At 38.6% G+C, this 14,046-nt stretch overlaps 1 protein-coding gene across 2 annotated transcripts in view; it reads right to left on the bottom strand.

The window, feature by feature from the left end:
- MED14 (mediator complex subunit 14) overlaps positions 1 to 14,046 on the bottom strand; it is a 59,945-nt gene that overhangs the window by 7,923 nt on the left and 37,976 nt on the right. The window contains exons 17-25 of one of the 2 annotated variants that reach the window (XM_063305253.1): positions 13,704 to 13,864; positions 13,473 to 13,619; positions 8,580 to 8,671; positions 7,097 to 7,249; positions 6,519 to 6,788; positions 5,566 to 5,700; positions 2,611 to 2,719; positions 2,185 to 2,316; positions 516 to 698 (exon numbers count right to left, since the gene is read on the bottom strand). In XM_063305253.1, coding sequence (XP_063161323.1) covers positions 516 to 698; positions 2,185 to 2,316; positions 2,611 to 2,719; positions 5,566 to 5,700; positions 6,519 to 6,788; positions 7,097 to 7,249; positions 8,580 to 8,671; positions 13,473 to 13,619; positions 13,704 to 13,864 — 1,382 coding nt within the window. Of the gene's footprint in view, positions 1 to 515; positions 699 to 2,184; positions 2,317 to 2,610; positions 2,723 to 5,565; positions 5,701 to 6,518; positions 6,789 to 7,096; positions 7,250 to 8,579; positions 8,672 to 13,472; positions 13,620 to 13,703; positions 13,865 to 14,046 lie in introns of both variants that reach the window. The other variant, XM_063305252.1, reaches the window with a different exon arrangement.

The raw sequence follows: 14,046 nt of genomic DNA on the forward strand, positions 1-14,046 counted from the left end.
ATAAGGAATTGTATTTGACAGAGAAAATGGAATAATAAAGTACAGGATATATATAAATGGCGAAAAACTAGAGCAAACAGGTTTTGTAGCTTGATAGAATGTTTACTAAAGATAGGAAAATGGACAGAGAAATTTCAAGATGGGAAAAGTCTATTAAAAATTGGGGAATTACATGGTCTACTACAAGGAATGTTTGTCAAAAGAAGTGAAAATGGTTGTAAGATCATGCTACTGCCCACTGGAAGTGAGAGCTGGGTACATCAGGAGGAACATATACCTCAGAACTCACTTATATTTCAATAAGAAGACTGATGAACATACTAGGCTATGTTATTTAGTATTGGCCAATTAGTCAATAAATAAAGTTCCACCAGGCTTTTATTAATTCCACAGCTATGGCACATCAGCAAGGGAGGTGATGTGTGTTGTAAAAGAAATATTGAGTAACACTGTATTGTTACTTCTTTTAATGCAACAGATAGTTGTTTGTGCAGCCTGATATTGCTCATACTTACTTGTTCCTGCTCGTGGTGAATGAGAAGCATCTGGTATTGGAGAATGTAAGGAAGGATTGGCTGGTGACATTCCAGGCATACGTGCTGCTGGAGAGGGACCAGAGACCTGAGGTGAGCCTGGCCAATTCCCTGCACGTTGACTGGGTGACATCATCGTGTACGGTGAACTAGGGTCTATTGTGCCTACAGAAATTCCAACAACTTGAAAAGTGTTTTCTCAGAGACTAATATAGTATAATTATTGAGAAACTGCATGCATACCAGAATAGTACAGCCATAGTCTATCTGAGACTGGCTACCTAAATCCAATAAAACTTCCTGCTCAAGACTTGTCTGCTCAAGACTTGCCCTCATAAGTTCTCACTCCATCATAGTCAAGAGGAAGAGACGGGAAGTATCCACTTACTTCGGTTAACTGCAATTTGTCATTACATATGAGCTAGGAGCTGAGGTTTGTTTAAACTATGGTTTACTGAAACAAGCCAGGAACAAAATGAGGTACAGTTATCTGATCTTAATGTAAACAAACGAACAATTTTTCTGTCCTGTTTGGACATTACATCAGTGTCCCAGCATAACACTAGCTACAGGTTCATCTCCAGCACATCTATTTTCAGCTTCCTGCTATTTAACATTGTAGGAGGAGAGCCGTGTTAGGCTATGTTGGCAAATAATCCGGACGAGTCTGGAAGCACCATGTCTAACTGACTAACAAATTTGATTAAAAGGCATAAGCTTTTGTGAGCTGCAGTTGATGAAGTACAGCTGATGAAGCGAGCTGCAGCTCACAAAAGCGTATGCCTTTTAATCAAATGTGTTAGTCCGAAAAAGGTGCCACCAGACTCCTTCTGATTTTTCGCCATTTATCATTATAAATCACAATAACCCTGCTTTTGTTTTTAATTAAGTTATCTGAACATGTAAACATCAAAATGTGTTTTATGATCCCCCCTTTCAGACAAGCCACATGGTTAGTATACTGGTCAGAGATATTGGCTTTAACAACAAACTGCATGCAAATGAAAATAGAAGCAGATGCTTTCAATCTTTTCTCTTTGTGACTGGAAAAAGAAAAGCAAGATTTTGCAGATAACATTAAAGAAAGCCAAACTGAAGTTAGTATACACTGGGAAACAAATCTTCTATCTCCCTGTAACTGGGCCAGAAGAAGAGGGGACAAGGGGAAAGATTTGAGAAGGCCTATTCCCATAAGAGCCACAGCTGTTATTTCAGTACTGTTACAGCATGTTTACTCCAGCAAATTCCTGTTGTATTCTGAGTAAAGGGTCGTTTCCCCTATCACTTTCAAAGGCAGTTTCACACGCAAGGCATTCCAAGTAATATAATCTTGAGTAATATAAGCAATAATATAATGTAGAAGTTTTCTATAGTCTGCTAGCAACACCTATTGAATCAAGAGATTTGAAAACCAACTCCTTGAAAGGTATTTCCTCCAGTATTTCTAGCTTGCTATGTTAACAGCTGCGTAATTTTTTTTTTTGTCAGAAGCAATATTTACTAATTCTGTAGGTGTACAAGCCAAGTGTGGTGGAAAATAGTTTGGTGCTTTTCCAAGATCTGAACCCAGCCAAAAACAGAGTAACTCATTTGGTGGTATCTGAAGTATTAACTTTTTATCAATACCTGTCTGAAGAGGTAATGGGCTTACCGTGGGGGCTGGCAAAGTTTGCATTTTGTCCCATTGTGATTCCAAGAGATGAAGGAGAAGGAGTTGGGCCAAATGATGCTGGTGATGGTGCTCTTAACGCTCCACTTGGAGAATTTGCAGCATGTAAAGTTCCTAAATATAACATTTAAGTAACAAGCAGTTATATTTTATAAATATTCCTTTTAAACCTTGAAGATACAAGTATGTGTTGGGACAATAATTTATATAAGCACAGAATATGGCATTGACAAAGGATTCTAAGAAAGGTAAAAGTCATTCAATATTATTGTAAAGGGTGTGCTAGGATGATCGTTGTTGTACAAACAAACAACAAAAATGTTTTTAGAAACTACATTTTCCTTGTTCACTGATCCTGTGGCTTAATAAGCAAAGCTATGATCACACCAATCCAGCAAGCCATTTTACCTGGTGACTGGGTGAGCATCATTGAAGGTGAAGGAGTAACAGTATTGTGGTAGGATGTGGGAGGGGATGTCAAAGGATAAGCCCCTGGTGCTCCTGTCTGTTTCGAAGACTGCTGAAATAAAAACATTATTAGATATAATAAAATACAGACTTAATGTTTACATCCTCAGTGTAATATTTGAAGCAATTTGTTCCTCAGCAATGATTCTTTCACAAGGATAGGTAATTAGAGGCCAGTTTTTAACCTAGCATGTTTGGATAAGGTGGTTGAGAGAATGGTAGTTTCTTGGTCTTCTGGGGGAAGCATGGCGAACTGAAGACATCTCTGCAAAAGTGGAGCCAATGACCACAGCAAAGACAGAAGAACCAGTGAGTAGACTGGTTCTTTGGAACCTCTCTGGATAAGGAGAAGATGGGAGATCACCCGTATGTGCTCTGGATGATTGCTCCTCGTGAGGAGACTGCAGGACAGCAGTTTTCAACGGGTCTGAGTGGAGACGAAGGGATTAGCCATATTGCTCACAACCACAGCTGAGCCTTTTAAAGGACACTAAATTCACAAGCCACACTTTCTGATCACTTTTGGAAATTGCCTATTAACCATCTTAAAGCTAGTAGAGACCTTTGGAATGACAAGTTTGAAAAGTCACCAGGCAAGTTTAGCTTCAACTCTGAACAAAAGTAAAATTAATTACAAGCTTAAGAACTTAGAGTATTTGAAATAAACAGCAAAAAGCTAAATAAGATTTTGATCTAGGAAAGTTACAAATGGATTAAGTGTCCAGTTAAATTTGGAATATTGACTTTTACTATAAGATTTTAAAATTAACTATAAAAATAGATAGCTTCCTGTGGGAACCAGAGTCATTCTAGCTATCTTAGATTATTGTAAGTCATAACAAAATAAGCGACTTTATGATTTTAGAAACTGGACGCTAGAGGGGACTAAAGATTCTAAGTAGAAGGGGAAAAAGATACAAGCCTGCTTTTGGTGTTGGTTAGTACTGGGACTTAGAAAGTGACACAAAATGTCATAACACTGGAAATATTAAAGGAGATCTTTGAAGAATGGAGCCAGAAATTAGTAGCTACAATATCAACAGTGTCAGTAATGACGTCTGACTCTATAGATAGACTATGTCCAAAATATGTTAATGAGGGAATGACAGGTGTGGAGTAAATTTTGACTGACAAGATAAAGTACCGAAAATGGAACTACAAATGACAGGCCAAGAAAATTATTTGGAAAAGGATGCCTTATTGGATATACAAAAGAAACTGGCTGAAGTTTTAAAAATTAAAGGGGAAATACAAATGACAAATCAAGAGAATGACCTGGAAAATGTTTTCTAGTTCGATCTACAAAAGAGGTTTGTCAAAACTTTGAAGAAGTCTATGCGATGGCATAAAGAACAACTGAACAGAAATCAAATCCTATAATAATATTTGAATGAACTGAAGATTAAGTCTGTTAGAAATAAATGGAAGGAATATAAAGTTGGTTTATATGATCAAGGTTAAAATAAGACTTTTTTTTTTTTTTTGCAAAGTTTTTGCTGACAAAAGGATTGAAAAGTTGATGTTTTATGGATTTGCTTATAGATAAGGAATGGGATATAGGATGAAGAGATATCTGTTTGTAACCTTATAGGGGGTAACGAATTACTAAATTTGTCTATACTTGTTGTAATGAAGGTTTTTTTTTCTTTTCCTAATTTCTTGCACTTTTTCTTTATTTCTATTCTGTCTTCTTTCTTTAAGTTTAGTTTGCATTAGTTTTTACTACTGTAATCAAAATGCTTAATAAAAAAGTATACACAAAAAGAGAATGGTAGTTTCTCAACTGCTGATAGTCTCAAAGAAGCAGATTATCTTGACCCATTTCGAAGTATGTTCTGGGTGGGCCATGGGACTAAGACTGCTTTGGCTGGCCCGAAGGAGACATCTGGGGATTGATAGAGGCAGTGTGACTCCACTGTTCTTTTTAACCTCTTGGTGGCTTTCAATACCATCAGCCATGCTATCCTTCTGGATCGCTTGAAAGATTTGGGAAAAGCAAGAATGGTTTTGCAATTTTCTGTTTCTATCACTTGGATAGATTTCAGATGGTATTGTCTGGAGACAGTTGCTCTTCAAAATGGGAATTATTATATAGTGTTCTTCAGGGCTTCATTCTGTCTCCAATGCTTTTAAGTAACTAGGTAAAACTATGGAGGAAATGATCAGGAGATTTGAACCTGGCTGTTACCAGTATGTTGATAATAATGGAGTAGTTCCCCCAAATGCTTGCCTGCAATTATTAATGGGCTAATCCTCACCCTAATAAACTTGAAACTGAATTCAGATGATATGGGAGTGTTTATTATGAGAGACTATAATTCCAGAAAGGTGTAGTAGATCTGTCTAATCTGAATGGGATTGCACTCTTCTAGAGGGAACAGTTTGGGAATGTTTCTGATCATAAAATCTCTCTCTGGCTGAGGGAAGAAACAGTTAGAATGCTTTTCCTCAGCTTTGTTTGATAGGTCAATGTTTTTGAACATAATGACAAAACTGTTATGCACATCTAATGGATGGATTTGAAATTTGTTTTTATGTAAACTATTGAGACACTTTGGTAGTCAGCTGAATAAATAAAAGAATATGCATTTCTATTTCCATAGAATAGCATTTTCTTATCATAAAATCAAGGATTTATTATCACATCTGCCATTCTCAGAATCCCATCAGTAGCTTTTGCTTCCACCAGCCATTTTTTCTTTTAATTATTTCCAAATTAATATGGCATGTCCTCTTCCATCTTAGCCAGCAGTAAATATACTGCTTGTATCTTGAAAATTAATATCCATTCAAATCTATGCTAAGAAGTATGCTTTTCAGATACAGCCATATTCAGGTACCAGCTCAGGTATAAGGCAACTAAAGATACTAAATTTGTGCATGCACATATGCTACCTGCTGCTGTGGCTGAAGTTGTGATATCAATGAATCCATCATGTCCCCTCCAATAGGGGATGGTGGATTATCATCTTCATTGACAGATCGTCTTCGTGCATCTTGATTGCTGTCAACAAACATGTTCAGGAAAGTCTGTGAATTCAGAGTATTCAGACTTATGAGAATACATTCTCATTACATCTTTCAGACACAACAATCTTAACAGCAATATGCCACAGATTTAAATTATTAATATTGCAGTGTCTTGCTAGGTCTCCAAGGGTTAATACATAATACTGGTGAATTCTATGCTACAAATGATCAGAAATGACATATTACTCTGATTGTTGATTTTCACAAGCAGAGCATCAGCAACATTTTTCATTTATGAAGATTCACTGAAATAAACTGCTCTATCATTTCAAAAATAGTACTTTGCCCAGGTTACTGAAACGTTTGTGACAATATTAGTTGTACTATCACAACTCATATTTGCTTAAGTTTTTAAAAACAAAGTTTTAATAAAATGATTACTAAAATGTTCTAATCACAGACTCATCTACTCAACCCTGTGCTGGAAGCATTTTTTCAAAATCTCTGGCAGTTGTCTTGTCTAATCCTGTTACCAGGTTGTTTAAATTGTGAAGCCAGAATCTACTGAACTATAATCTACTCCAGCAATGGTTCCAAAAAGCCAGAATACAATTTTGAGGTACCAAAGACCAAAAGGTAATGATTGGATGTTATATTGTCCAATATCCATTCAGTACATTCAATACATTGTGTTCTAAAAAGACAGAACAGAGTGACTGATTTCCTTACCACTGAATGTGTTAGAAGCTTAAACATTAAACATGTATTTGAAAGCACCATCCAAAGAATTTCACCACTTACAGAAGATTTCTGAAACATTAATGATCTCAGCCAATCTTCTAATTATGCTATAGAATAAATACACAAAGAACTGTCACCTTCAATCCTGGTGCAGGATAAAAGCCTTCCACAATTTTACTGTTGTCAAAAAGACTGTATGCTCCATCACGAATTGCCACCACTCCACGGCTCTGGCAGTAAATGTCTATGCAATACATATTCCTAAAGGCCAGCCTGATGTGTGTGGGTGACTGAGGCAGAATTGAGAAACACTGGTAAGCAGTGTTAGTACGCTGTGTCAGTCCTAGCATTGGCACAGTTGGAAGCTTATTGATAGCATTTAATGGAGCCTGAGTATCATATAAAACCTGCAAATAAAAACAATAGTTGTTTATTTATAACTACATAACAGCTAGGCAGGTATAGCAACTCTTCAGAAACAAAGAACATGATCAGCTGCTTTTATACTGAATTATCTTCTTTTATTCACAACAACCAAATGAAGAAATGGCACTACTTTAGTGGTAGGAGCATAAGACCAAATTAAATATAAAAGTATAGTTGTTGGTAAGATCGTTCCTGCTGGATTCCCATATAAAGCATTACGATCTCTTATGCAAAAGAATAAGAGTGCTTTCCCTACTAATGTAAAATTTTCTTTTGAGAAAAAAGTTACCTGTAATAGTTGGACAACATTTGGTGATTTATTGAACATCTCCTGGAGCTGATGCAGAATAGTATTGTGACAGTTACTGCAACCTGAGTTTGGTCCAACGGTTCCAAGAGATATGTGGAATTTCTGGTGTGCAGAGTTCCACTGAATGCTGATCTATAAATGCAAAAAGCTTCAGAAAACTATGCAGTGATAGCCAAAAAGCAATTGCTTTTTGTGTAAGAGAGAGAGTGTGTGTGTGTAGAGAGACAGTGAGAGAGAATGTGTCAATAAAGAAACATAAACATATCTATTTTCTATATTCTCCCAAGGATCTCACTTGATAAAGACCCTCACCTGTGATCCTAGAGAACTAGACTAGGTGAAACAGTCTGACTCAGTCAATACTGTGTGTTTCTGCTGAGGTGGCTGGAGATCCTAGTCTTTAGGTGCTGAACGCTCCAGGAAAACCAAAGTTGCAGAAAGGAAAACACAACTCAAGCTGAAAGGATCACAGTTGGGAAACATTTGGACGGTACCATTCACGGTTTTTCTCTTTGTACAGAGAGGAAGGGGATAAGAGATCAACTCTCTCTTCTAGAGACCATGTCCTTCCCTAGCTTAAATTAGAGCATAAAGGAATGTTTCCTCGTTTATTTAAAGCTGAATATAACCAAGCCAAGGAAGTATCTGATGCTGTATTTCTACTCTTTGCAAGCCTGCCTCTGATTTGTTACAACTTTTGCTACTTGATTACTAGGTAAGTGCTGGGTACCCTGAATGCCTAGTTCCCATATTTAAATGAAACAACTATTTCACACACAAAAAGTTTTAAGTACATCATGCCATATTTTTTGGAAAACACCAGAAAGACACAAATCCTAATGTATCAGAAGCTCTGAGGTAGCCCAGAAGTTATAGAAAATCATTATGGAACTACAGGGAAATGCTCTAAACTCCTTTCCTCCCATGCTTTGCATAGTCACTTGGTAAGCTATGTCTTGGCCTGTTGCACACCAGTTTTCAGATTTGATTAGAATATAACCTATGGCATGAAATTAATAAAGAAGAATATGTAAAATGAGGGTAGATACTGAAGTTCATTCATGAACACACGAACTGTTATCTGCTTCTGCCCTTTCTTTTCTGACTGGCCATTTTTACAACCCACAGCATTTTTTTTAAGAATCCCCTGACCTTCAAGAATTTATTTTTTTAGGGGAAACACAGTGGAGAAGAAGATTGGAGGTTCTAGCTGAACATGCATAGCTAGCTTTCATCAAACATTATTTTGAGAAAACTTCTAATTATAAGCTAAGGGGGAAAAAAGAAAAAACAGAGGATTATCACTATAGTATAGACAAGATCATAGTACTGAACACACAAGTTAGCATGGCTGGTAGCAGCTTAATAACTAGGTAAGACTGCATTTTAAAACAGGAGACGCCATACATAAAGACAGTAAGTATATTAACATGGCTTTAAGAGAAAGCTCAAAGATACTTACAGAACTTCCCTTGGTAGTTCCATAACAAAGAATTAGCTTCCTATAATTGTAGATCCGAACTTCTGAGAAAACATTTAGATGGCTTGGTATTTCTTAACAATATAAAAGAAGATGGGGGGGGGGGATAAAAGATGTTTTAAAAAAAGAGAAAAAGTATTAAATTTAGTACAGCTTCTACTGCTCCTGGACAGTAATGTTTCTAAGAGCACTTCCTTTGGCACTCAGCAACTTCCCTTCTCACCTGACCTTCATTGATTTATACCCTGTCTTTCTAATCTGGTAAACACTTAAGGGGACTAGACTAGACTAGACTAGACTAGACTAGCTTTATTGTCATTCCACTATACACTATACACCAAGTGCATAATAAAATGAAATTTCGTTGCAGTTGGCTCACAAACACAGACACTAAAATAAAATACCATAATTACTATAAAATATACATTCTTTACACATTCCACATTCCACTTAAAAAAACTAATTAAGTATTCAGGAGTCCAATAGCCCAGGGGACAAAGCTATTACCCAATCTGGCTGTTCTTCATCAGATGCAGCGGAACCTTTTCCCAGAGGGTAACAAAGAAAACAGGCCATGATGAGGGTGGGAGGAGTCACTAACAATATTTCGAGCTCTGGACAGACAGCGTGTATGTGCTACATCCTGGATGAGAGGCAGTGAAATCCCAATTATCTTCTTTGCTGCCCTTACCACTCTCTGCACAGACTTCCTATCCAAGGCACTACAGCCTCCAAACCAGATGGAAATACAATTGGCCAATACACTCTCTAGAGTGCCTCTAGAGAAAGTAAGGACGATGGGAGATGGAAGATGCACTTTCCTCATCCGGCACAAAAAATGCAGACGTTGCTGTGCTCGTTTTACCAAAAATGGGGTGTTAAGAGACCAAGTCAGACTATTCGTTATCTGCACCCCCAGGAACCTGATGCTACTGACTGACTCCACAGCTATCTCATGAATAAAGAGTGGAGTGTGGCTAAGCCGGTTCTTCCTGGAGTCAATAACCATCTCCTTAGTTTTTTCCACATTTAGAGCCAGGCTGTTTATATTACACCACTCCACCAAACCCTTCACCTCCTCCCTATAAGCCCAATCATTGTCATCCCTGATAAGACCCATCACTGTTGTATCATCCGCATACCTCACAACAGAGTTTGTGGTAACCTGGCACAACAGTCATGGGTCATTAGGGTGAACAACAACGGGCTTAAGACACAGCCCTGTGGGGAACCAATGCTCAAAGAACTAGAGCTAGAGATATTATTTCCAACTCGCACCAACTGAGACCTCTCAGTAAGGAAGCCAAGTAGCCAATTACACAAAGGAGTACTGAAGCCCAGAGAACCCAGTTTGTCCACCAAATGCTGGGTAACAATCGTATTGAATGCTGAGCTGAAATCAACAAACAGCAATCGCGCATAACTGTTCTTCTCCTCCAGGTGTACCAAACTCGAATAAAGAACAGAGGAGATTGCATCCTCTACAGAGCGGTTTTGCCAATAAGCAGACTGAAGTGGATCAAACGATGGAGGGAGTCTGGAAACAATATAGTCCTTTATCAGCCTCTCAAAACATTTCATCACAATAGGAGTGGGTGCTATCAGACAATAATCATTGAGACACACGACTGTAGATTTTTTAGGCACAGGTATAATGGTTGCAGTCTTAAAGCATACCAGGACCATAGCCTGATGCAAAGAAATAGTAAATATGTCTGTGAGGACACTGGCCAGCTGTTCAGCACAGCCCCTCAGTACCCGCCCTGGGATATTGTCTGGGCCCGCTGCTTTCCGAATATTAATTTTTCTCCGGGTCCTCCGAACAGCGACTATATCAAGGGTAGGTGCCTGCTTGTCAGGATGGGACATAACCTTCCTCACAGGAGTATTGTTAAGTGCTTCAAACCTACCAAAAAACCTATTAAGTTCGTTAAGAAAATCTATATTCTCCTCACATAATGTCTGAGTAGCCTTATAATCTGTAATAGTCTGAATACCCTGCCACATGCGCGTGGTATTTGTAGGATCGTAAAAAAAATTCTGAACTTTCTGACTACAAGCCCGCTTTGCTGTTCTTATAGCCCGGTTCAGATCAGCTCTAGCTGTTCTGAGTGCCCCCCTGTCACCAGATTTAAAAGCAGCATTCCTTGCTTTCAGCTTCGCATGTACTTCATGAATCATCCAAGATTTCTGATTCGTCCGTATGATGATGTTCTTAGTAACACTGACATCCTCCATGCACTTCTGGATAGATGCAGTTACAGATGAAACGTTTTCCTCCACATTCGTTTATTGATTGTTCGTTGCAGCTTCTCTAAACATGTCGTAGTCTGTACACTCAAAACAGCTTCGTAATGCTTCCATTGCTCCCTCTGGCCAAACTCTCACCTGCTTCACAAGTGGTTTTTCTCTAGTTAACAAAGGCCTGCATGCTAAAATTAGCATTACAGTAAGATGGTCCGAGGAACCGCGACTGGGGTGGGGAGAAGCCTTAAATGCATTCTTGACGTTAGAACAGGCTAGGTCCAATGTGTTCCTACTTATGGTGGCAAAATCCACATATTGATGGAAATGAGGGAGGACTATTTTCAAGTTAGCCTGATTAAAGTCTCCAACTACAATAAAAATGCCCTCTGGGTGGATGGTTTGCAAGTCACTGATGGTGCGATAAAGGACCTTCAAGGTCTCCTTCATATTTGCAGAGGAGGGTATATACACAGCTGTAATAACAACAACAACAGTAAATTCCGTGGGCAGATAAAAAGGTCTACATTTGATAGTCAAAAACTCCCCATCAGGTGAACAATAAGTTGAAACCACCTTTGAGTTGTTATACCATCCGTTATTGATATAAATGTATACACCACCATCTCAAGTTTTACCACTAAGAGCGTGACTCCTATCCTGCCAGAACATCGTTAGCCGCTCCATGCCAACAGCCTCCTCAGGAACAGATTACTTTAACCATGTCTCCATCAGCACTACAACACAACAGTCTCTCACCTCACGTCTTGTTGCAAAATCCAACATCATCCATTTTGTTCTCCAAAGAGTGGACGTTAGTAAACAAAATGGAGGGAAGCGGCGCCCTATATGGATTAGCCTTCAGCCTAGCCATTAGTCCTCCCTGGCTTCCCCGTCTTCGCTTTCTATCACACCGCCTCCTTCTCCTCCTCCGTCTCCTCCATCTCCTTCAAAAGCAGCCAGTGCTGGCAAGAGGCCCCGCTGTCCCGTAAGTCTCTAGACCTTGCTGACGCAGCAACCCAAGGCTACATAGTCTCCCCAAAACAGCAGGACACCTGTTGTACATCTGCAATTCCAGTATGTGTTGCCGGTCATATATCAATCTAACTACACAACCTTGCTGCTCAACCACTGAACTATTGAGAACCAATGCAGCCACAGCTAAACAAGGCACCGCCATCTTGAAGAACAAATTTTTAAAACAAAAGTCAAATATAAGAAATTAAAAATACAGGTTAAAAGTAATAATCAAATAGGTTCCTAAAATCATTTAACAATAGTTAAAAGCCTGGTGAAAAAGATGCATGTACACAAATTTTCTGAACAGTGAAAGAATGAGAGCCAAATGCATCTCCAAAAAGAATGTGTGTCATAGATTGGGAGCAAAGGAGAAACAGTCCTCTCTAACATGCCAGAAGAAGGGCTTCTGACAGCAGGAACATCTTCAAAAGGGCCTGTTAAGAACTGGATAGTTTATAAAGGAAAAGTAAATAGTTAGATTCTATGCCATTTATGGCTTTAAGGGTCAATACCAACTCCTTAAATTGTGCTCAGTAAGCAATTTTAAAATGGAGCAGATCTTTCAGCTCAGTTCACCACCCAGCTGCTGCATTCTGTACCAATTACAACTCCAGGCACTTCTCATGTGAAGTGCACTGCAGCAACCACAGTGTGGGTAACCACTGCCAAATCTGATTGAGTCAGGATGTGCTGAGCTGGGATAATTATGCAAAGGTGTTCTTCACCAGAACTTCCACCTGTGATTCCACTGAGACCTAAGGGTCAAGGAGTACTCCCATCTGAAACAGCTGAATCTCAGCCTCCAAACATGCAGGACAATGACCTAGGTTTTGAACAGTTGTGATCCAAACAGTGTAGTAACAATAACCTATCTGAAAGCCTGAATGAAATCAGTCCTAAAAACAATAAAATTTAGATGCCCTTAAATGATATTTAGTTTCTTTTAAACCAAAGCAGTAGTCTCTAAAAGTTATAACCCTATCAAGTTCAGCCAGATTCCTGCTGACTTCAAAGGGAGATTCATTTAGTTTTCTTGGCAGCAGTACAGAAGTTGTTTACCTTTGCCACCTTCTGGGATATTTTTTTCACCTTCCTAGTCTAGCCTATACCTCAGAGATTCCTTGGATGTGTCCCATTCAAGTATTAACCAGACTTGATCATGCTTAGCTTCCAAGTTCAGAAAAAGAATGAACAGGTACTGCTTCCTGCTAGAACTAACAACTTCTCATACAATCTTTATTTCCAAGGACATCTCTAGGACTCACAAGGACCCCAAAGGTGTTCTCAGAAAATAAAAACAGTTAGTCAACATAGTATGGTGCTTTATTTGGAAGTATGTCCATATCTGCTTCTCATAAAAACAACTAAGGTAACATAAATTGTTAGAGATTTCATGGGGCTAAAAGTGTTCTAGGCTATCTTTTGATAAATGAAGGACTGGCCACATCACTTATGGCAGTCATGCTGTGAATATATTAGCCCCCTCATGGCAGCCAATTTGTGTGAACGCCCACAACATACTCTCATTCTAAATACGCCAACAGGTCAAAGGAAAGTGGCCTATTTCTTTTCTATATCAATACAAGAATAAAACACATTTACATTATATACCTGGTAAAGATCGGGCAAACTCCAACACACATTCATATAATTGAGCAATACTATTCCAGTCATTTAGGAACATCTCAACCACTTTTCGGCCACCAACTGGTTCAGACAACTGGTTTTCATATGTCAGATAAACATGACGAGTTGGTCCTACAAAATGAAAGGGAGAGGCCAATTTGATACTCAAAGAGTATAAGAGGAATGGACAATATGCTGGACAATTGAGAAATTAACCTTGTTCCCTGGAAGAAGTGCTGGTAAGTGGGCAGTTTGCAAACACCAGTTCAGCAACCCATGTGCGGTTATTTCTACCTTGCAATCGGAAAGTACAGTCAAGAAGAGAACGATCCAGAGCCTTCTGGGTTTCCTCACTAATACCCTTACATGGAAGAATTCTGTGCAAAAGGTTCAAGATACAACAATATACTTAGATTTGTTTAATTCTTTCAAACTCTGAAAGCATACAGTTCAAGAAATTCAAGTGTTCATGTCAGTTTTTTCAATCTAAATAATGCATTTATGACTTTACTAAATAGTACAGAATAATATGTAAGGTATGGCCAGAATTGGAAGATTT

This window comes from Candoia aspera, chromosome 5 (assembly GCF_035149785.1).
Source record: "Candoia aspera isolate rCanAsp1 chromosome 5, rCanAsp1.hap2, whole genome shotgun sequence".
Lineage (NCBI taxonomy): Eukaryota > Metazoa > Chordata > Lepidosauria > Squamata > Boidae > Candoia > Candoia aspera.